Genomic DNA, 23,350 nt, shown 5'->3' on the forward strand with positions numbered 1-23,350 from the left:
AGCCCTCAGTGGGTGACCAGCGTGGGCTGGCGTGCGCTGAGCCCTCGGCGCACAATGCACGTGAGCTAGTGTGTGCTGAGCATGCGCGTGTGACCTTGTGGGCTGGCATGACCCGAGCCTCATGTAGCCAGCGTGGCGCAGCGCGTGCTGCACACTCGGCATGTCCCCAGCCAGATGAGCGCGCGCTGAGCCACTGCCACAGCCCGCGGGTGGACTTGCACGTCTGGACACGAGCGCATGCACCCGGCGTGAATTTGCATACACCTGCTGGGTGAACTCACACTTCGCATGTCCCAAGCATGGATGAGTGCATGCCAAGCCTGTCACGCGTGGCAAAGACAGGTCAACAGACGCTGAGAACCTGGCATCTGGCAAGCTCAGGTTGGCATCTGCTGAGCACTGAGAATGTTCTGAGGGTGGATTCTTGCGTGCCAGGCACTGAGCATATTTAAGGGATGGGTCAGTGTGCCAAGCACAGCCTCCAGCCTGAGCCAGTGGCTGACTGGGTGCAGCATTAGAGAGCAGGGCCTGGGTGCCCCCCCGAACCCCACCCCAGTGCCAGTCTAGGCCTCAGGCAGGGAGGACAGGCATGAGGCAGTACTGCTGAACAGTGCTTTATTGAAATAAACAGAGGCAGCAGGGCCGAGGGTGTGCTCAGGGCCAGTGGGGTGCAGGCCCCTTCCTGCGTCCCTCTGGCCGAGGGGGCCACGGGCCAGACCCCAAAACCCTCCTGTGTTCGGGGTGTGTGTGCAGGCATGCGCCGTGAGCGGGGGGCGGGGGGGGAATGGGGAATTTCTGGATAATTATCTTTCTGTAAGAATAGTTTGTCGGTTCAGGGGATAGCTCTGAGGAGGGGATGCGAGCCCCACTTGCGCATCACCCAGTGATGGGCAGGGTGGGGTCACCATCAGTGGTGCCCCCCGACGTGCTGCAGAAAGCTGGTGGCCCGGGGTGGACCATGCGGGTGGGTGTGGCGTGGTGGGAGCCCCTGAGCCTGTGGCCCCCCGACGCCCTCCAGGGTCCAGTCTGGCTGACCCAGCCATTCCCCAGGACAGCTGCTGAGGTCGAAGAACTCAGGGCCTGGCCTCTGTTGGGGAGAAGAGATGGGCATCAGCCAAGAAGCGCCCCCCCACCCCACCCCGGAACAACCATCCTGCCCCTCATGGACCCCTTGTGATCCCAACTGCATCCTTGTCAATTCCTGAGGACGATTTTGTACATCCTGAACCCTCATCCCATTTTGGAGGCTTAAATGCTGTGTGCTGAGACCTTAATGTGTCCTGAAGGTGTGTTTGCTGAGGCTCTGTCACATCTTCCTGGGGGTGGCTGAGCTGTCCCACGGCCTTGTTCGGAGTACGGGGCCTCTGTCACTTCCCGTATGTGGATTACTGTGTTCTGAGTTTTTACACAGCCTCAACATGGGTTAGTGTTTGCTGAGCTTCATCACATCCTACGGGTGTATTAGTGTTTGCTGAGCCTTGTCACATCCTGAGGGTGGGCTAGTAGTGTGTGTTGGACCCTGAGCCAGCTGTGGGCCATGCAAATGTACGGAAGGCAAGGTTGCTTCACTATGCCCCGATCCTAGAGCTCTGGGGAGGCCCTGATCCCAGAACCGCCTGCATCCTAGCTGCCCCCTGGGTCACCTCAGCATCCACGGTCATGTCCTTGATGTCCGGCCCATCCCCGTCCCGCTGCGGGATGGCAGGCGGCTCCACAGAGGCCCCTCGCCACTCTCCTTCTGCCCAGCCGCCGCCCCTGCACGGGGTGTCTTCCTCGGGCGAGGCCTGGCTCAGCCGGATGAGGTTGCTGAAGTTGGAGTTGGACTTGGAGCCTGCGGGGGGCTTGCGAGCCTTGTGGCGGCCTGCCAGGCGGCTGCCGTAGAAGGCCAGGATGGGCTCGGGGCCGGAGTCGGGCACCCAGCGGCCAGCAGCAGCGGCCTTGAGTGGGGCCAGCACGTCGGGGACGACGTCGGTGCGGGTCTCGCCCCACAGCCCACGCCCCGCCTCCTGCAGACTCAAGTCGTCCAGCTGATCGATGGCCTTTTGCATACCCGGTGCCTTCTCCTCCCGGAATAAAGGCCCGCTGCCCAGACTCACGGTCTCCTCCTCCTCGGCCGGACCGTAGTAGGGGGGCCCGTCTTCCATGGCAGCCACAACAGACATAGGTGTCTTGCCCTCCACCTGCAGGGAGAGGCGGCAGCCATGCAGCGAGAGCTGGTAGTAGCGGGTGGTCTCATGGGCGCTGCGCAGCTGCTGCATGGACACGAAGGGGTGGCGCAGGGCAGCGCTGGGGCTGATGCGTTCGTGCGACTCCCACGTCAGCATGCGCTTGATCAGCTCCACCATGCTCTTGAGGTCGGCGTACTCCGCCAGCGCCTCGCGGTCGGGGAAGGTCAGCCGACGGGCTGCCCCGCCGCCGTTCACCGTCTCAATCTGGTCCAGTGACTTGAGCATGTACTTGCGGCGCTCCAGTGGGCGCACCTGGTGGGACACAGGGTGGGGCAGGGGTTGACATCGAGTCCAGGACTTGGGCCCCAGGTACTTCTGCTGTGGAGCCCACACATGACCCCCCAGCTTCCGGTGGGCCCTCCGGTCTGGCCCAGAGCTCTCTCGTGGCTATGAAGTCCACCCACAGGAGCCCTGACTTCCAGTTCTGCCCATGATCTGACTTGGAGCTCTCTTGCATCTGGGGGGTGGGGGGTGGGGAGCACACCTGCTCACGAACACCAGAACCCCTCTAGTCTAATCCAGACCCCTCCTACTGCTGCAGGAAGGACAGCTGACTGTGATCTCTGGTCCTCCTCTTGTCTAACCCAGGGATCTCACTGACCCAAGTTTCACACCTCGCCCCAGCCCTCCAGCCTTCCCCAAGCCATGGGTCCAGCCCCTACCAGCAGCTAGCAGAAGGGCTGCCCTAAACCTCTAGTCCTGCTTGGAGTCAAATCCAGATCCCTCTTGCTGCCACAGCTGAACCCCACACCTGATCCCAGCCCTCAGGCCTCCCAGGAGTCAAGCCCAGACCATTCTTGCCAAATTCTTTAAACCACGACCAGATCAGGAGTCATCAGAGGGTCTGCCATATACTTTCGGTCCCACCTTTGGTCTCGCTCAGACCCCTCTCTCGCTGTGACAGCTCCCACGGCTGGCCCAAACTTCCAGGCCTTTCTGCTGTCTCAGCCAGACTCTTGCCACACGAGTCTGATGACCGCAGCCACAGAGGCGGCAGACAGGCTGCCCTGGCTTCCAGTCCCACCTGGGGTGTCCCTCGGATCCCTCTGGCTGTGACAACCCCCGCAGCTGGCCCTCAAGCTGCCAGTCCTCTCTGAGATCTAACCTAGATTTTTTTCTTGACGCGGCAGCTGCCACGCTGACGGCCCTCGCCCCACCTGCCCCCCTACCTTGGTCTCAGCCAGGTAGTCGGCCGAGGACTTCAGCTGCCAGGGGTTGGTGGCGTCGGGGTGAGGGTTGCGCTTGAAGAAGTGGTGGGCCTTACAGGCGGCGTGCAGCACGTGGGGCTTGGGCAGGCCCTGGGTCTCACAGATGTAGCGCACCTGGTCGTACTCGTTGTTGCCTGGGTAGAGAGGCCAGCCCAGGTGCAGCTCAGCCATGACGCAGCCCAGGGACCACACGTCCACCTTCTCACAGAAGGGCAGCCCCAGCAGAATCTCGGGGGCCCGGTAGAAGCGAGACTGGATATACGGCTCCTTCACATAGCGCACCTCGCTGAATATGCTGGCCGAGCCGAAGTCGATCACCTGAGCGGAGGGAGGGAGGCAAGTGGGCCGGGACAGCCGATCGATCTGGGCCTCCCCGGCGTTCCTTGCCAGTGTCTTTCTGCATCTGCCATCTGACTGTCGCTACATCTGTGAATCTTGATCTCTTGTTTATGTCCCTATCTGTCTCCTCCAGCCTTTGTCTCTGGTTTGCGTACTCATCTCTCTGTCTGTTTCTCTCCACTAGAACTTATGTCCATGAGAGTAAAGACCTGTCTCTTTCTCTCTCACCCCATGCCTTGTCCATCAGCAAATCTTGCTGGCTGGGTAGAGGGGCCAGCCCAGGTGCAGCTCAGCCATGACGCAGCCCAGGGACCACACGTCCACCTTCTCACAGAAGGGCAGCCCCAGCAGAACACCTTCTGTTCTGCCCACTCTGCATCCCAGCCACAGCCCCACCCTGGTCCTGTCCTCCTCATCCCCTGTCTAGACTAATGTAAGGGCCTCCTTGCTGGTCTCCCTGTTCCTCCTTCTCCCTCCAGTCTGCTTCCCACATGCAGCCCGAGGGACCCTGTGACCACCTAAGTCAGATCACGTCCCTCTCCTGCTCAGAATCTTCCTGTGGCTTTACCACATCCTGTGATAAAAGCCAAAGTCTTCACCCTGGCCCACAAGCCTCCAACAATCTGCCCGGTCCCCTCTCTGCCCGCACCTCCTCCCACCTTCCCCCTCACTCACCCAGCTGCAGCCACACCAGCCTCTCGCTATTCCTTGAACAAGCCGGACACATTCCCAGTTCAGGGGCTTGGCACTGGCTGTTCCCTCTGCCTGGAATGCTCTTCCTCCGGATGTCCACACGGCTCCCCTCTCTCACCTCAAGTCTTTACTCAAATGTCACCTTCTCAGGGAGGCCTCTGCTGACCATCCTATTAAAAACAGCACACCCCTCCCTTCCTATCCACCTCCCTAGCCCTCTGCTTTTCTCCATAGCTCTTAACACCATTTCACGTACTACATATTTTTACTTTTGTATGGAGTTCATTGTCTCTCTACCCAACTAGGATATCAGTCCCACAAGGGCAGGGATTTTGTCTGTTCACTGCTGCATCCCTAGATCCCTAGAACAGTGCCTGGCACACAGTAGGGGCTCAGTAAAGAATGAATGAATGAATGGGCTTTTTATTCCTGTCATTCTCTTTCTTTCTGTCTCTTGTTGGTATCTCTCTTTTCTTTCTTTGCCTCTTCGTCACTTGTCTGTGTCCCTCAACTCTCAGTGTCTCTCTCTGTCCCCATCTCTGGGTCGTCCAACTAGAAGAACACCTCCCTGACACCCAGGTCCTCTTCTGTCTTCACCATCAAGCATTGTTAACACCCCACACGGGCCCCTGGTTCATACAGGTGCTTGATGAACACCTGTTGAACTAACACTGTGAATGACTGAAAGCCCTTGTCTCTCCTGATGCCTCTAGAGCGATATGCCATTTTTCACTCTGAATCTCTGTGACTCTATCTTAGTCCCTCCCTCAGTTTCCCTCCCTGGGTTTCTCTGCTTTTCATTCAGCTATCCCTCACCTTCTATTTGCAGAAGGCAGTATGACGAAATGGTTATTAATCTGGACTCTGAACACAGATGACTGAGGCCTGAATCCCAGAGAGCTTGTCTGACCCTGATCATTCAGTCAACGTTTGTGGGATTCATTCATTCACTCCACAGATGCGGTAGGGGTGCCAACGCTGGCCAGGAGTTGTGGCTCTGTCCTGTCTGTCTCCTGCTATGTTTGTGGAAAACTTTCCTTCCTTGGGTCTCTATCCCTCCATCTGTTGGGACAGAATGATCTGCCTTTTCCTGTCTCTGTATCTCCCTGTGTCTCTGACGTTCATTTAGCACTGACTCCATGAAGGCGCTGTGCTGGGAGATGCCGAGGACACGGTGGTGACCAAAATGCCCCTGGCTCCGCCCTCACGATGCTCCTAGTTCAGAACCATCACCAGACAGTAACCCATAAGCAGACAGAGGGGTCAGAGCCGGGATGGGGGAATCCAGGGACCTGTGACAGCGCAGAGGAGGTGCCTGTGTGCCCAGCACAGGGTCAGGCCCAGAGCAGCCATTCAGAAAATGTTTGTTGATGAACAAACTCATGATGAAGAATGCTGCTGCCATCCTTCCAGTCGCTCAGGCCAACAGGCTTTCCTCCTCCCTCAAGCCCTCTCTTCCTCTCTCACACTTCACATAAGATTTACCAGCAAGTCCTGTTTTAAAATCTACCCGGAAGGGAATTCCCTGGCGGTCCAGTGGTTAGGACTCAGCACTTTCACTGCCGGGGCCAAGGTTCAATCCCTGGTCAGGGAACTAAGATCCTGCAAGCCTCGTGTGGTGGCCAAAAAAAAAGAAAAAAAATAAATAAAATCTACCCCAAACCCACTCACATCTCCTCCTCCCACTACCCTGATTCTAGTCCCGCCCACATCTCCCACCTGGACTGGGGCAGTCACCCCTCACTGTCTTCCTGCTCCTGTCCCCTCAGTCTTTCCCCCACCTGCAGCCAGAGGGAGCCCGTGAACACCTGCGTCCAATCACAGCCCTCCTCTGCCCAGGATCCTCCTATATGGCTCCATCTTACACAGAATAAAACCCAAGTCCCCTCTGTGGCCCACAAGGCCCTGTACGACCTGGCCCCATCACCTCCCTGATCTTATTTCCTCCCTCTTCCCCTCAGTCACTCCGTTTCAGCCACACTGGCTTCCTCAATGCTCCTCAAATACATATACTTGGCCCACTCCTACCTCAGGGCCTTTGCCCTGATACTTTCTCCCAGATGTCAACACAGCTCCCTCCCTCCTTCAAGACTTCCCTCAAATGTGACCTTCTCAGGGAGGCCTCCCTGACCACAGAGTCTAAAGTTTTACTTATCACCACCCCACCTCCTCCTCCTCCCTACTTTATCTTGTCTCCTTCTCACTCATATACCATATTTTACTCATTTACCTTGGCAAATCTATCTCCCCCACTAGAATGTCAGCCCCACAGGGACAGGACTGGGCCAGAGGAGCTGAGCTAAGAATTGAACAAGGACGGGGGAACCTCAGGGCTGAGCGGGAGAGGATATCAGAATTGGGATGGGGAGATGGGGATTTCAGAGCCAGGAGGTGGGGAGAGCCATCATGGCCAGGGAGGGAGAGACCTCAGGGTTGGGAGGTAGGACAAGGGGAACCTCAGCCTCAGGAGAGTGTCCAGGGCTGGATGGCCACGCTCACCTTGACCCTGAAGGGGCAGCGAGTCTGGTCCACCAGCATGATGTTCTCAGGCTTGAGATCGGCGTGGATGATGGCTAGCTCCTTGAGCCGGGCCAGGGCTCTGAGCACCTGCAGGGTGACCGTGCGGATGTGGCGGGCGGGAAGGGGCGCAAAGTTGTTCTCCTTCTGGAATTCGAAAAGGTTTTGCTCCAGCAGCTCAAAGACCAGGTAGAACTTGAGGGCGTCGTGGAAGAACTCGAGGAAGCGGATGACGTGGGCCTCCTCCGGGTCCAGGCCCCTCATGCAACGCAGCAACTTCAGCTCGTTCTTGATGATACGGTTGCGGTAAGCATCGTTCTTCAGGATCTTGATGGCCACCATCTCGCCCGTGCTTCGCCGCCAGCCCTTGGCCACCTCCCCGAAGGTGCCCTTGCCCAGCACCTCGACGATGTCATAGCAGTCAGTCTCCGACTGGATGGTGGCCATGGTGCCTCTGCCACCAGACACTGCCCTGCCGCCACCTCCACCCCACGGGCTCTGCTTCCGAGGCCTCCCGCCCCGACGCTGGCCCCGAGGTCCCCCCAGTGGGGGAAAGAGAACCGCACTCGTGCCTCGCCCTGCGAGGTTCACCCCCACCTCCCTGACAACCCCCAGACCCCTGGGCCGCAGGGCAAGTCTGCCAGGGGGTGCACCCCTCCCCCGAAGCCCTCCTGGCTTGGGATGAGGGGCCCCAGGCCCCCCTGAATGGGTTCCAGCGTTGCTGAGTGGCTCTGGTTCTGTTGTTGGAGACCTGAGTCCCTGGCTGGAATGGGGGGCGGGGTGGCAGGTAATGTCCCCTCCCCCGCCAAGTGGCGGAACCCTGGAGGGGCTGCACAGGAGAAGGGTCGACCGAGAGGGGAGTCTGATCGTGGGCCTCGGGCATAGAGGAATGGGACATTCCTAAACAGAGGTGAGGAACGGCAGGCTTCCGGAGCTAGGGGATTTGTGTGTGTGTGTCTGTGTTCAGAAAACACCTGCCCCTGCCTGTGGCTGCCCTGGGGGAGGCGTGGCTAAAGGGGGGCCAGGTTGCAAAGGGTCTTGAATGCCAGGCTAAGGAGTCTGGACTTTGTCCTGAGGGCACTGGGGAGCCACAGAAGGACTTTGAACAAGGAAGGGCAGGTTCAGATTTTTATTTATTTATTTAAATTTTAGCTGCGCCACGCGGCTTGCAGGATCTCAGTTCCCCGACCAGGGATCCAACCCGGGCCACAGCAGTGACAGTGCCGAGTCTTAACCACTAGGCCACCAGGGAACTCCCCAGGGTCAGATCTGAGTGTCAGAAAGCTACTGTGTGAAGAAGAGTGGATTGGAGGGGGCAAGAGTGGAGGGCCCCAGCCTGCAGCAGGGCCCAGGTGGGAGAGGTTGGGGAGGCAGGGGAAGAGGCAGATGGATGAGACCCACAGGAGGCCAGGTTGGGGGAAAGGAGGGAGCCGTGCAGGGCTCTGGCCTTGATAGGGATGGGATGGTCCCTGAGGCAGGAACATGGACCGGGACCAGTTTGGGGGAGAGGATGTTAGGAAATTTAACATTAAAACATTTAAACGGGTATTGAGTGTTGTTGGGTTTTTTTTTTTTTTAATTTTTATTTATTTATTTTGGCCACGCGGCTTGTGGGATCTTAGTTCCCGGACCAGGATTGAATCCGGGCCCTCGGCAATGAGAGCACAGAGTCCTAAATCCCTGGACCACCACCAGGGAATTCCCCGTTCTGAGTGCTTTAGAAGCCTTATCTGATCCTTACAATATACATCTCAATACCTCTATTTTATGGAAGAGAAAATAGAGGCCAAAAGAAATTTTTAAAATGCCTAAGGTCACCCAGGTGGGTGCCAGAGGCAGGCTTTGACCCTGAGCAGTCTGGCTCTCGAGCCAAGCTCTGAACCACTGGACACAACCTCCTAGTGTCCAGGAGACGTCAGGGGGGTGTGCAGAGATGCAGACGTGCACTGGAGGCCCGTGTGGACCCAGGAGAGATTTTGGGAATTATCAGCACAGAGGTGAGGAGTGGAGGGCGACATGGCCCAGGGAGGGTGTGGGGATGGATGAGGGCCTGGGAGGAGCCCTGAGGGCCCAAGGGACAGGAGGAGAGAGAGGAGGAGTGCTGGAGAGAGAGAGAAGAGAGCCCTCAGGAAGGAGGAAGGAGCCCTGAGAAGTCAGGACACAGGAGACAGAAGAGGCCCTGAGCGTGACCACGGACAGGCCACTGAGGACACTGACAGGTCAGCTGTGGCAGGAGGAAGACCCCAAACGCTGGGGGCCTGGGCAAGGGGTGCGCACCAGGAACGTAGGTAACTCCTGCCATGTTTGGTGTGGATGAAGAGGAAGCATGTGATGGGTAGTGACCCAAGGCGGGGTAGGCTTGAAGGAAGAAGGTACTGGAGTAAGTGGGGAGTTTGGGACAACTCAAGGGCACAGCCCTTCTTCCTCTAGAATGGGAGGGCGGAGATGTGAAGAGAGTGGCGGGGTGGCTATAGTGGCACCAGGGGGAGATTCGGGATTGGACAGCTTGTCTAGGGCATCTCAGAGAGAAATGGGGGAGCCTGGGGACCCTGGAGGGGGCTAAGGGACCTGGATCCTGAGTGGAGATGGGTCCCTGGAGGCTGAGGCCCAGCCCCAGTTGGGGCTGAGGACCCTGGGACTTAGTCCTAAGAGGGCAGCCGGGTGCCTGGGGTGGAGGCCCTGGGGTTGTCCTGGCAGGAGTGGGTCCCGCAGCACAGGCAGAGTCTCCCGCAGAGGGGTCCCGCAGCTGGGTTCTGCTGGGGAACTTCCCCAGCTCAGAGGCCCCTGGGAATTCTGAAGGGCTAGGACAGCCCCCTCCCACCAGGCCCACCCCAAGGCCTCCCAGACTCTCCTCAGACCAGGGGTGGCCTGTCTCACTGTACAAAGGATCCCTTCAGGCCATCCTCAAGGGACTCCTTTCTCTGCACCCGCCCCCCCCCCCCCACCTCAACAAACACACACAGAGGAGACCTGACACAAAGCTACCTCTGGATTATTTTATTCACATGGCTTGGCAAGACACGGGCACTCCTGCCAAAGAGCTAGGCACGGACTCCCCGGCCCTGACCCGGTCAGTCGCCCGCCTCCCAGCCCTCTGAGGGTTAGTGCTAGTTATCTCACACACAAAACGAGGAGGGGGATGGGCGTCTCCCTCTGCTGAGGGGTTTCAGCTGACGGCAGCCTGAGCCCCCTCCATCCTCGCGGGGCCTGGAGGCCCCGTCTCCGAAAACCCCACGTTGGGCAGCCGGACCCGGAATCCACCTTCCTCCTGGGCCTTGGGGCTTAGGGACACCCGGGGGAAGCGGAACTTGGGTGACTTCTCCCCTCCAGGTGACTTGGGGGCCGCCTCGCCCTCCTGCCCCCGAGAGGCCTTGGAAGGGGTAGTCAGGCCCACACGGGGCAAGCGGACTCGGACGCGGCCTCGGCGCCCAGAGGCCCCTTCCCCGCAGCCCTCCTCCTCCTCCTCCTCGGGGCTGGGGGAGCCTTCCCCACCGGCCGCCTCGCTCTGGCTGAAGCCCACGCGGGGCAGCCTGAGTTTTGGGTTCTTGGCCTTCTCGGCCTCCTCAGCCCCCTCCTTGGCCCGTGCCAGGCCGAACCGGGGCAGCCGCACCTTGAGCTTGTGTCCGGCATCCCCCTCGCCCTCGGACACCTGGTATTCAGCATGGCTGCCCACAGCGGGTGGGGAGAGCTCCACGTCAGGCAGCGAGAGGTGGAAGGTGCGCTCGGCCCCTGGGGGCTGGTCCCTAGGCCCCTCACCCCCCGCTGCATCTCTAGCCCCCAGCGTGGGCATCTTCAGCCTCAGCCCACCCTCACCCGTGGCTGCCTCACGCACCTGCACCTCTCGGCTCAGCCCCACGTCCAGCTCAAGCTGGGGCACTGTCACAGCGGGCATCTTGAAGACACCCTCACCCACGAGCAGCTCACCACCCACCGCCTGGGCTCCAGGTAGAGACAAGGTCACCTGAGGCACCTGGATCCTATAGCCTGGTGTGCTCTCTGCTGGAGGAGATGCACTCTTGGCCTGCTGCCCGGGGGTGACACCCAGGCCAGCCTCCCCAAAGCTGGGCAGCTCCACCTGGGGCAGGGAGATGCATAGCGGCACCCGCGGCCCCCCGTCCTGGCCCTCAGTGCCCACCTGTCTGGTTGCGGACATTTGCCCTTCCTCCTGGGCCCCGAGAGTAACCAGTTCCACCTCAGGGATCTTAAGCTGCACAGCCGTGGACTCTGGCTTTTCCCCGGGGCTGACTCGCCCCCCCTGGATTTCTGCTTCCTTCCCTCGAGCCAGCCCAAAGGAGGGCATCTTCAGCTTGGGCATCTTCACCCTCGCATCCCAACCCCTGCTCTTGCCCTCCAACTCAGCCGCCCCTGGCACTAGTTCTCCTGCCTCGCTGTCCCGGCCTCTGACCCCAAACTTGGGCAGGCCGAACCTGGGCCCCTTGAGCTTGGCATCAGTCCCTGCCACCTCCACCTTGCCTGTGGGCAGATGGGAATCCAGGCTGAGCTGTGGGATGGACAGATCGAGGGCGGGCAGCAGGCCTGCCTCCCCCGTCCCTCTGGCCTCCGCCTCGGTGCCCACCCGAGCCTTGGGGAGTGAGATGGCAAACTTGGACACCTTTAGCTTGGCGGCTCGTCCAGCCCCCTCAGCCTCTGCCTTGGTCACCTTTGGCCCCGAGAGTCCAAACTTGGGCAGGGAGAACTTGGAGGAAGGCTTGACTTTCACCTCCGTCACCTCTGCTTGCCCTTCCTCAACCTCCACTGTGGGCAGCTGTGGCGTGACGATCTCAACAGAGGGCAACCAGAAGGCCATTTCCCCGACCCCTGCTACCACCCCAGGGGCTTCTGACTGCTCCACCTTGCCCACGTCGGCTGCTGGGACCTGCCCCTCCAGGCCGAAGGCCTCGGGCAGGTCTAGTTCCACTGAGGGCAGTGTGAGAGAGGGGACACCCACACGAGCCTCGCTGCCCATCTCTGGCTTCAGACAGGGAAGTGTCACCAGCTTCCCCAAGACCTCAGCACCAGCCTCACCTGGCTTGCCTCGAGATGGGGACTCTGCCCTCCCTAGCTTGGGCATGGTCATCTTGGACATCTTGAAGCCAAATTCTACCCCCTCTGCTTCCTCTGCCCTGGCAGCTTTTAGCTGCACCTCTGGAGCCTTGGGCAGCTTCACCTCAGGTGCCTTCGGCAGATGCACATCTGGGACCTTTGGCGCCTGCACTTCTGGCAGCCGCATCTCCGACACCTTTGGCAGCTGCACTTCCGGGAGGTGCACGTCCGGCACGACTATCTCGGGCAACTTGGGGAGTTTCATCTCCGAGACTTTTGGCAGCTCTACCTCTGGGAGTCGCACCTCTGGCACAGCCATCTCGGGCACCTTTGGCAGCTTCATCTCAGGGAGTTTCACGTCGGGGACTTTCATCTCTGAGACTTTTGGCAGCTGCACTTCCGGGAGGTGCACGTCCGGCACGACCATCTCGGGCAACTTGGGGAGTTTCATCTCCGAGACTTTTGGCAGCTGTACCTCTGGGAGTCGCACCTCTGGCACAGCCATCTCGGGCACCTTTGGGAGTTTCATTTCGGGGCATTTCATCTCGGGTACCTTTGGCAGCTTCAGCTCTGGGACTTTCGGGAGCTGCACTTCTGGGAGCTGCACTTCTGGCACGGCCATCTCGGGAACCTTCGGGAGTTTCACCTCGGGGACCTTCGGCAGCTGCACCTCTGGAAGCCTCACCTCTGGCACAGCCATCTCCGGCACCTTTGGGAGTTTCATCTCTGACACTTTGGGGAGCTCCACCTCTGGGAGTCGCACATCTGGAAGGCCTGCCTCGGGCATTTTGGGGACCTTGACGTCTGGGGCCTTGGGGAGCTTCACCTCGGGCCCCTTGGGCACCTTGACCTCAGGCAGCGAGACCCCGATGCCAAAGGAGGGCATCTTGATGGTGGGCAGCTTCAGCTTGCTCTCAACGGCTTCAGGGACAGCGGGCCGGGGCTCCAGGAGAGAAAGCCCAAAGCTGGGCATTCGAAGTTTGGGCCCCTTCACCCTGGCCTCAGGGCTGCCCTTGGCCACCTTGGCCTCAGCAACTTCCTTTGCTCGAGCCCCAAAGCGGGGGAAACTGAGGCGGGGCATCTTCAGGGCCACCTCAGGCGCCCCTGCTCGGGCCTCCACCTCTGCACCAGGCAAGGCCAGGTCCACCTCCACTGTAGGTGCTGCCACGTCCAGGGTGGGCACCGTCACTGCAGCAGCCCCTTCCCGGGTCTCCAGGCAGGGAAGTGTGGGCAGAGTGGGTAGCGAGGGCAAGGTGGGCAGCTCCACTTGGGGGACCTGGATCCCTCCAGCCGCAGGCTCCACAGCAGGTGCAGCTGGGGCTCCCAGCCCAAGGGCTGGCAAGTGGAGGGCAAAGCCGCTGACTACCTCTGCCGCAGGGGCCACCTCCCCCGGCCCCTTGGGGGCTGCGACCTGGGGGACACCCACCTCAGCACCCGGCAGCCGAGGCCCAACCAGCTCCACCTGGGGAGCTGTGAATCGGGCTCCTGCAGCCACCTCGGCCTCTGCTTTGGCCTTCCTGGGGGGAGGAGCGGCAGCGGCCAGTCGGGCTACCTGGGCCTCTTCGGCCACTTCTCGGACACGTAGCCGAGGCAGCTGGAGGCGCCGGCGGGTGGGGGCAGCTGGGACAGGACCTTTGACAGCCTCGGCTTTGAGGCCTCGACGCAGACGGGAGAACTTGGGAAAGGAGAATTCGACGTCAACAGGGGCCAGGTCTGCAGGGACCCCCAGGGCCCCGGGCACCACCATCTTCTTCTTCTTCACAGGGGACAGACTCTGGATGTTCTGGGGAGAGAGGAGAGAGGCAGGAGGCGGTGGGACAGTGGGAGGCCTGGGGTGGACAGGGGGAGCCCCATGTGGTTATTTTACCAGGCTGGGGATGTGCTGGATTGAGCATCTTGTCCCCAAAACACCATCCCCACTTCCTGCCTGTCATTTCACTCTTACTGCCCCGGAAGGCAAAGACTTTCATTTAGAATCTTACAGTGAATCAACAGGAGTGTAGAAACTGTGACCCAAGACTTCTGGCTCCTCATCCAGGATTTTCCCCCAAACCCTCACTCTAGAGATGGGGAAACTGAGGCCCAAGGAGGGAAAGAAACTTGTCAAGGGTCACTCAGCAGTAAATGAGCTGCCCTCAGGCTTGAACCTGGCCTCTCTGGTCCAGAGCGCCCTGGTTCAGGACCCCTGACAAGGTGGGTGAGGGTCCTGGTTTGGGATGGGTGGGTCCCCCTCCCCAGGGAGGAGTTTAGGGGCAGAGAACAGGAGGCAGTGGATGGGATTAGCGCTGGGTTAGTGACGAGACAGAGGGCAAGGCTGGCCCACCAGTGCGGGGCAGTGGGGCTCACGGCGCAGAGACAGGATCGCTGGGGCAGTCCAGGGCCGTAACCGGGCTAAGCACGCGTACCAGCTTGGCCACCTTGGCCCGCGGGCCCTTGATCTCGTAGCCGGCCACGGTCCCAGGCCGCAGCGCCAGGTCCCCGGTGGGCACAGTGCGCTTCAGGCAGAAGGAGACCTTGTAAGGCTCGGCGCATTGCAGCAGGCGTAGTGCGTCCTCGTACTTGAAGTTCTCGAAGAACACTCGGGCGCTCAGCAGCTGGTCCCCTGCAGGCCAGGTGGAGGTGGGCGGGGTGTGGGCATCTCTCGGCTCCGCCCAGGCCTGGTTCCGCCCACTCCTCTGGAGCCTGTGCAGCGAGGCACCTCCCAAATTTTTGGCCCTGCCTATACCCGAGCACAAGATTGAGACGCAAAGTTCCTCCTGGTTTGAGGTTCTGACACTTAAGGACAAAGCCACGGCCTCGGCCTTAGCACCGTCTCCCTCACTGAGCAAATCCAAGCCCATTCAGGTCACACCCCTCCCCTTTCTACTCCCCTCCCCCATCCGCACACTTCAGACACTAACTTTGCTTCTTTTACTGAGAGAACAGAATCAGAAGAGAACTTCCAGAAGCTCCCGCCCCATTATTCACCCCCCTGATCCTGTGGCGATTTTCTCCACTCTCCACCTGTTCTAGGTAGGGATAAACCATCCCCACTCCTAGCTCTGGTCAATCCCTCCACCACCTTTTCAGGGACACACTCCAGCAATTCTCCCCTCTCTCCCCACATTATCAATTTGTCCTTCTCGTCTACATTATTCCCATCAGCATACAACATACCATTCTTTCTCCCATAAGAAAGGTTGTCTTGACCTCACTCCTTCTGGAGCTCCTGCCCCATTTATCTGTTCACCTTGATGGCAAAATTCGCTGAGTTGTCTAGCTGCATTATTTCTAGTTCTCCAGTTACACTTTTTACATCCCCCCTCCCAGAGCCTTGAACTGCTCCTCTCAAGGTCCCATGCAGTGACATCTGTGTAGTTAAGTCCAACGGTCAAGTCCCAGACTTCATCTGCTTGAACTCCTGCTTGAGACCCAGTTTCACTCTCCTCTCCTTCATCTACTTGCTTGGCTTCCAGGGTGCCACACCCTCTGGAACCTCCCTCGAGGTTCCTTCTCAGCCTCCTGGGATGGTTCCTCCCCATCTCCCAGACCTCTTAAAGACACACAGTCCCAGAGCTCAGGCCTTGGACCTCTCCTCTGCTCCATCTACATGCTACACTCATCCCTTTGGGAAGCTCATCCAGATTCAGGAGTTTAAAGATCATAAATATGCTGACTCCCAAGTGTATCTCTCCAGCCCAGCACTCCCCCCTCCATCCTAGACTCAAATATCCAACTATCCCTCCACATCTCCACCTTGGGGTCCACCTCTCATCTGACAGATCCAAACTATATTCCTGGTTTTCCTGCAAACAAGCTCCAGCCCCAGTGTTCCCCGTCTGTGGGACTACCAACTCCATTCTCAGGTCGAGAATCCCTGGACACATCCTTGATCCCTCTCTTTCCAACCCACCCCATATCCAGTCCTGAGGGCTCTTCACCTTGACGGCAAAATTCATTGAGTTGTCTAGCTGCATTATTTCCACCTCTCCGATTACACTTTTGACACCCGCTTCCCAGAGCCTTGAACTGCTCCTCTCAAGATGCCATGCAGTGACCTCTGTGCAGTTAAGTCCAATGGTCAAGTCCCAGACTTCATTTGCTTGAACCCCTGCTTGAGACCCAAATGATATCCAGAATCCAAACCCTTCTCTTCATCTCCAATAACACTCTTTTGGCCCCAAGCATCACCAATCTCTTACCTGGATAATCACAGTAGCCTCTTTTCCTGCTCCCCATCCTGCCCCCCATCACCACCAGTCTACCGCTAACACAGCATTTCAACACAGTCAATTCATGTTCTTTCTTCACTAACTAACCTTCCAGATTAAAAGTCGAAGTCTTCCCCATGGCCTATAAAGCCCTCTAAAAACTACCCTTTCTCTTACCTCTCTGGCCTCATCTCTTACTCTACTCTTCATTAACTCTACTGCATCCACCCTGGCTTCCTTGCTGTTCCTCCAACAAGCCAGGCACGCTCCCATCTTGGGGCATTTGCACTGGCTGTTCTCTCTGCCTGGAATGCTCCTCCAGATGGCCACATAGCTCATTCCCTTACCTTCTTCAGGCCTTTCTGCTCTTCCTGGCTCACCCTATTTAAAAATGCAGCTTCCGGGACTTCCCCGGTGGCACAGTGGTTAAGAATCCACCTGCCAATGCAGGGGACACGGGTTCGAGCCCTGGTCCGGGAAGATCCCACATGCCGCGGAGCAACTAAGCCCGTGCGCCACAACTACTGAGCCCACGCGCCACAACTACTGAAGCCCGTGTGCCACAACTACTGAAGCCCACGCGCCTAGAGCCTGTGCTCCGCAACAAGAGAAGCCACTGCAATGAGAAGCCCGCCCACCACTACGAAGAGCAGCCCCCAATCGCCGCAACTAGAGAAAGCCCGGGAGCAGCAATGAAGACCCAATGCAGCCATAAATTTATTAATTAATTAATTTTTAAAAATGCAGCTTCCATCCTGGCATGCGTAAGCATATATCGCCTTCTAATTTACTGTGTATTTTACATATTTTGCTTAAATATGTCTCTCCTCACTAGAACGTAAGCTCCATAAGTGCAGAGAGTGTTATCTGTTTTGTTCACTGCAGTAGCCCAAGCACCCAGAATAATATCTGGAAATAGAAGGCACTTAGTAAATAGTTGTTGCATGAATAAATCGCATCAGCCTCAGCCATGTTACCTAAAATATCCCTTACTAAGCTCCCCTCCCCACTCCCTCCAAGTTGTTAACTCCGCCTCTTTTCTTCAGCCTCAACAACAAAACAATAACTAGCACTTACTTAGTGCTTACCATGTGCCACTTAGCTACGTGCTGTGTTTTCAAATACTGACTCATTTAATCCACATAATAACCCTATGAGATAAGTACCAGAACTAGTCCCATTTTAGAGGTGAGAAAACCGAGGCACAGAAAGATCACAAGATAGTAAACTGCACATCTGGGAGTCGAACCGAGACAATGAACCTCCAGAGCTCCTGCTCGGATCAACCGCAAAGCCGATAGGTAACACAAAGCCCCGCCCCTAGCCCTTAACCCCGCCTCCTGGTCCCGGTACCCAGGGCAGTTTCCCAACCCCGCCCCCGCAGGAAAGCCCCGCCTCATGCCCCCGCCCCGCTCACCTTCCTGCAGGCTGAGGCTCCTGGCCGCAGGTGAGTCCTCACGCAGCTCGCGGACGAAGATTCCCTCCTTGCCGCCGCCGGCTACGTTGATGCCGCTGACCCCGGTCTGCGCCTCCGTCTCCACGATGATCTCCACCAACTCCGCCCGCCTCAGCTCCTGCGGAGGGCGGCGAGGGGTCGCCATGGGGCGCTAGGGCGGGACCTCGCCCAGAGCCCGCCATTGAGCCTAAAAGCGGCTCCCAACCGGGTCCTCAGGGCACAGGCGCCTCGGCGGGGCTCAGGCAGGTTGTGCGGGCCCACCCTCTCCAGCATCTCCCCTTTAAGTGAGCACGAGGGCCGCTCGCCCAGTGAGACCCCGCGAAAGGGTTCAACGGCTCTCGAGGCTCACAGGCCTGGTGGAGCCCCAAATTCCGCTGTCGGGAGAGGCGGGGCACGGGGCGGTGTTGTAGAGGAGGGGCGGGGTGGGGAAGCCAGAGGAACCTGAGTGGTGACTGAGAGGCGGGCCTGATATGAGGGCGGGGCTGTGCCTCCCCCCGCCCCCAAGGGGCGTGGCCAGTTCGGGGCGGGGCTAGGGTTGGAGCATTTGCGGATAGAGGACGGTTGCCTGAGAGGAGCGGCGAAAGATAGACGGGTGCGGCTAGAGTGTAACCGTGGAGGTGCGGAGGGGACCCATAGTCTGTGGACGGGTTTGAACTATGGGGAGGGGCTTTAATAACAGCAGAACAAGGATGGGATGGAGGATGGGGTCCCGAAGAAAGGGCCGACCCATAGTGGTGCGGTATGGAGGGGTGCAGGTGGGACTGGCCGCCTTGAAGGCTTGATGTGTGTGACTGTGCCCTATGACCCCAAGCCCTGCATAACGCCCATTGGAGAGGGAATCCAGTGAAGAAGGGTGCGTGGGTAATGAGTGGTGGGCTGGCAGACGTGGTATTCCTGGTATTTACTGCAAATGGTGCTGACCTGGCCCTGGCCCAGCAGTGCACTGTGGGATCCGCACCCGGGCTTCCCAGAAGAAACAGTGAAAGGCCTCAGTTCCACAACCATCCAGGAACCCAATCTGCTGTGTGTCTCGGCGGGGCGGGGGGCTTTGCCCTCTCTGGACCCATTTCCCTACTGTAAAGTTGGGTAACATGGGTGTACTGGAAGGAGTCTCTGACTGTGAGCTGAGACCTGAAGCAACAGAGATGTGAGGGGTTGCTGTAGTGGGTAGTGCATCGAGGCTGGTACAGACTGCGGTTGAGCCCAGGGCTTGGAGAGGGGAAAGCAGGTCTGGCCAGATGCTCCACAGCAGTGGCCCGGGGACTGGAGAGCTGGGCGGAGCATGGTGAGAAGGGGTAGGAAGAGTTGTGGTAGAGGCAGCAGGGAAAAGCATGACCATCACCACCACCCTTAGGCCCTGGGCTAAGCATTTTATGTGTGGCATCTCCTTTCATCCTCCCCGCAGCTTGGGCAGTCACAGAGTAGGACACAGAGGTCCAGGGAAGTGAAGTGACTGCCTAATGCCACACAGCAAGTTAAGCAGTGGGGCCTCAACCTCAGGTCTGTGACCTCAGAGCCCATAAGCTGTCCTGTAGGCAGTGGCCTCCGTGCACTTTACTCCCTGCCTGCCACCCCTCGGCCTCAGCTTGGCTCCTGTAAAAGGAGACCCACTCTGTGCCTGGCATCCAATGGGATGCAGTCAGTGCTAGTGCTCTGTCTCCATGACAGCGAAAGCCGTTAACATTCGAGGAGGCTTCCTAGGTACCAGGCCCTGGGCAAATGACACAAGTGTGAGTCCTCAGCACCCTCTGAGGTGGGGACCATTGCCCCATTTCACCGATGGGGAAACTGAGGGTTAGAAAGTTCAGGTCATCTGTTCAGGGCTGTACAGCTGAAGTGGTAGGGTTGGGATGTAAGCCCATGGGTCCAAAGCCCGTGTCTTTAACCCCTACACCATCCTGCCTCTTCTGACGAAGGGTTTCAACTCTATTTTTTTAAGCTTATTATTGTTAATATAATTCCATTATGCTCAATGAATTAGCTTCTTTGAATCTTAGTCTGTGCCAGGTACTGTGTTAAGCACATTACAAATGTTAATTTTTTTTTCCTTCACAGTGACCCATAAAATAGGCCCTGCAGCTATCTCCATTTCACAGATGGGGAGACTGAGGCACAGAGAAGCCAGGAAGTGTCTCCTTGCTACCCTAGTCCGTGCCTCCCACCAAGGCCCCACAAGTCCCCCTTGCAGGATGTGTTGGGTGCTCACCTCAGCACTCCGGCTCCTGGCCTCCATGGCGCTGCTGGGAGTCACCTGGGCCCCAGGCTCCTGCTTCCTCTCTCCCTTCTGCTGCAGGACCAGTTTCAGTTCTGCATGGAGCAGCTGCCTCTGAGCCTGCAGGGGCAGGGATGGAGGCTTGAGGCCAGGAGAGGATGAGAGGAGAAGGCTGCGCTTAAAGGGAGAGGTCACGGTGGGTATGAGAAGGGGAGAAGGGCCCCCCCCATCCCAGCTGTCCTCTTACCGCTGCCTGGGAACAAGCACCCCCTCCTAACAGGAGCCCAGCCTGGGGTGGTGCACAGTCGTCTGCGGGGCTCGCGCCCTTCCTCTGGGGTCTCGCTGCCTGCCAGGGAGAGACCAGGTCATGAGGCTCCAGACAGGCGAGGGAGGGGCAGGGAGGGGCATGTGGCACCAGCCAGTGCTCACCTCAGGGTCACCTCCAGCTCCTTGGGCCTCCGGGGTCCGGGGCTCTAAGAAGAATAACGTGCGCATTACTATCAGCTAACCCCACTGATTGCTTCCTGAGTGTCTGACCCGTCCCACACTCTGTCAGTACTCTATCCCCAGAAATTCCCTGGCAGTCTAGTGGTTAGGACTCCGCGCGTCCACTGCACGGGGCACAGGTTTGATCACTGGTCAGGGAACTAAGATCCTGCATCCTGAGTGGTGTGGCAAAAAAAAAAAAAAAAAAGGGTACTCTATCCCCATAGTGCAGGTGGGGGCACTAAGGCTCAGAAGACCTTTATCCAAGGTGACATGGCAGGCAGTATAGCTAGAACTGACTCCTAGGCCTTTCTGACAGCAGAGCCCCTACGCCAACCACCTCAGCTGACTGAGGGGGCCAAATTCACTGTAAAATCATTATATCCACTGCCATGTACTCCCTGTAGGCAAATCACCTCACCTCTCTGTGCCTCAGTCTCCTCATCTATAAAATGGGGAGAATGAGGGCACCTACCTCCCAGGGCTGTTAGGAGGGTCAAATGTGTTTGTAAATATACAGTGCCAGGCACATGGTGTGCACTTCATAAGCACTTGCTATGATTATCACTAAGAACTTCCTGTGGTCTTGATCTTGTGTCGAATATCCCACAGGGGTCATTGCATGTGGATTTCAGAACACCCCTGTGAGGTCAATACAATTACTGAGCTTGTTACAAAGAAGACACCTGAGGCTGGGAGAAGGAAAGTCACTTTCCTGGGTCACAGATGACCCAGCCAGGACTTGAACTTGTCTGAAAGCCCCAGCTGCTCATACGGATAATAAGTAATGGGCATTGCGTGGTTACTCTTTGCCAGTCCTGTGCTGAGACCTTCACTTTCCACCTCACCGCAGAAAACCCTAACCCCACAACATTGTAAATCAACTATACTCCAATAAAAGATAGTTTAAAAAAAAAAAAAAGAGAGAGAAAACCCTAAGCCCTGAGAGAGGCCAAGGACCTCGCTCAGGGTCACACCGCACAGCGAGAAGGAGGTAGATCCGGGGTTTGCGTGCAGCCTCCCCAACAGGCCCTTCTGGGGAAAAGGGGATGGATCCTGTCTCCCTCCTCTGAGCCCCCGACTCTGGCCTTGTCCTCCCAGCCCCCAGCTGGCATGCCAACTCGCCAACCCCCACTCCACAGGGAAAGGTCAGGCCTCACGCGGCACATTCCCTCAAACAATGGCCCATCTGCTGTGCCCGGTCACATTCCGCCCCTGCCCACCCACCCCCAGCTGCACAATGGCCCTTCATAGCCCACCACTGGCCAGGATAGAGGACACAGGGACCCCCTCAATGCTCCAGCTGTACCCACTTCACTGGTTACCCCCCCCCCCCACGGTGTCAGCAGGCTCCTCTCTGGCTCTCCTAGGGGTCCTGGTCTCCCCTGTGAGCCCCCAGCCCCTCCAAGTAGTGGTTGGCTCCCACATCTGGATTATTTCCTCTGAACTGGGCCTTATGCTGGCACCCGTAGGCCTCGAAATCACCCTGGACGTGATGGCTATTTTAGGGTTGAAAACTGAGGCTCAGAGAGGGCAAGTGACCTGTCTGGGGTCACACAGCTAGGACCTGTGCCCTTGACCCCAACTCTGCACCTTCACTTGCGTTGGTGGCTCTGAGCACTGGAGGAGGCCCAAGCAGCAAAACAGCTGAGGCAGGAGTTGGGCTGGGCAGAGGGCATCAAGGGTGCCAGGAACAGGCATTTTTAGAGGGACCTCGTTGGTGCCAACCCTGAGCCAGGCAGACACTTTATAGACATGGCCTCATGGTACCCCATTTTACTGATGAGTAAATGAGGGTTAAGAAACAGGATATCACAGGGAATTCCCTGGCGGTCCAGTGGTTAGGACTCCATGCTTCCACTGCAGGGGGCCCGGGTTCGATCCCTTGTCGGGGAACTAAGATCCCACATGCCGCGTGGCCTGGCCAAAAAAAAAAAAGAGAGCCAGGATATCACTGTGAGGGAGTTGGGACTTGAACCCAGGTCTGAAATGCTAACTCTGACTCCCCGATATAACGTAGTGTCTGTCCTGAGCTGGGGGTGACAGAAGCCTGCTACTTGTAGGAGGTGGTGGAGAGGAGGGGAGGATCCCCTAGGCTGCAAGCTCCCTGCTCCAGGACAGGCCAGAGAAGGTCACACCCAGAGGCTGACACAGGAAGCTCAGCCAGGGTGAGGGCAAGAGAGAGTGCCCTGCTTCTTCATCCCTGCCTGGGACAGCTGCCCAGCCCAGGTTATATTTAGCCCAGCTGTGCCCTTCCTGAGCCACGTACCCAGCTCCTGGGGTGGGATGGGGTGGGAGCAGCTTCGGAAGGAAGCAGCTTTGGAAGTGCCCAACCCCGGGCACTCTCTCTTCCCAGATCTGCCTGTCCCACTAGGCAGGGGAAGGAGGGCTAGGGAGGTGGGGTTGGGGGGGCTGACTTGTGTTAGGGGAAGATCTAATGGGGATTCCCTGGAGAATCAAGGCCAGGCAGGACCCTCCAGAGGCCAACAGCCCACTTCTTGAGCGATTCCTGTGACGCTGCCCTAGTACATTCCTGAGCTTCCAGAATTCTGAGAGTCCCCATTTCTTGAGCACTTACTATGTGCAAAGATCCTTCCCTGCCTGGGCTCATTAACTCCTGAAAACACCTCCCTGGGGAAATCACAACTTAGATGCCCATTTAAGATGTCACTCATGCCCTTCAGGGTGGCTGGGGTGAGGGGTTGTCATTTGTACCCTGGGCCCCTCAGCCGAGCTGGGCCTGCTGAGGAATCCCCCAGATTTGCCTCAGTGTACCCTGCTCCCCCAACCATGGCTGGCGCCAACCTCGTTTAGGAATTCTCCCCTCTCAGAGCCTCAGCCACCCCAACCACCAGAGGGATCTGGTGCCCTTGCAATGGGAGTGGGGGGTGGACCTGACTCATCCGGGCCCCTAGGTGTTGTCTGAGGCCATCTAGTGATGTGGGGGGGGAGAGGCATTCTGGCAGTGGCTTCCAGCT

General features: G+C 58.2%; 2 protein-coding genes across 3 annotated transcripts; both read right to left on the reverse strand.

Moving 5' to 3' along the window:
- Nucleotides 1–907: 907 nt before the first annotated feature.
- HIPK4 (homeodomain interacting protein kinase 4) lies at nt 908–7,432 on the reverse strand. Its single transcript, XM_068529375.1, has 4 exons — nt 6,968–7,432; nt 3,398–3,754; nt 1,644–2,480; nt 908–1,087 (listed from the first exon to the last, which is right to left on the reverse strand). The coding sequence occupies exons 1-4, from the start codon at nt 7,430–7,432 to the stop codon at nt 908–910; spliced, it is 1,839 nt and encodes a 612-aa protein (XP_068385476.1).
- Nucleotides 7,433–9,994: 2,562 nt separating this feature from the next.
- On the reverse strand, nt 9,995–18,019 carry PRX (periaxin). Of its 2 annotated transcripts, XM_068527785.1 has the most exons (3): nt 17,636–18,019; nt 14,434–14,630; nt 9,995–13,811 (listed from the first exon to the last, which is right to left on the reverse strand). In XM_068527785.1, exons 1-3 carry the CDS (start codon nt 17,817–17,819, stop codon nt 10,152–10,154), a joined length of 4,041 nt encoding a protein of 1,346 aa, XP_068383886.1. In that variant the 5' UTR covers nt 17,820–18,019; the 3' UTR covers nt 9,995–10,151. The 2 variants fall into 2 exon arrangements, with proteins under 2 accessions (XP_068383886.1, XP_068383885.1); XM_068527784.1 differs by lacking the exon at nt 17,636–18,019 and having other exon boundaries at nt 14,434–14,868.
- Between the last annotated feature and the right edge of the window lie 5,331 nt (nt 18,020–23,350).

Source organism: Eschrichtius robustus, chromosome 19 (assembly GCF_028021215.1).
Source record: "Eschrichtius robustus isolate mEscRob2 chromosome 19, mEscRob2.pri, whole genome shotgun sequence".
Taxonomy (NCBI): domain Eukaryota; kingdom Metazoa; phylum Chordata; class Mammalia; order Artiodactyla; family Eschrichtiidae; genus Eschrichtius; species Eschrichtius robustus.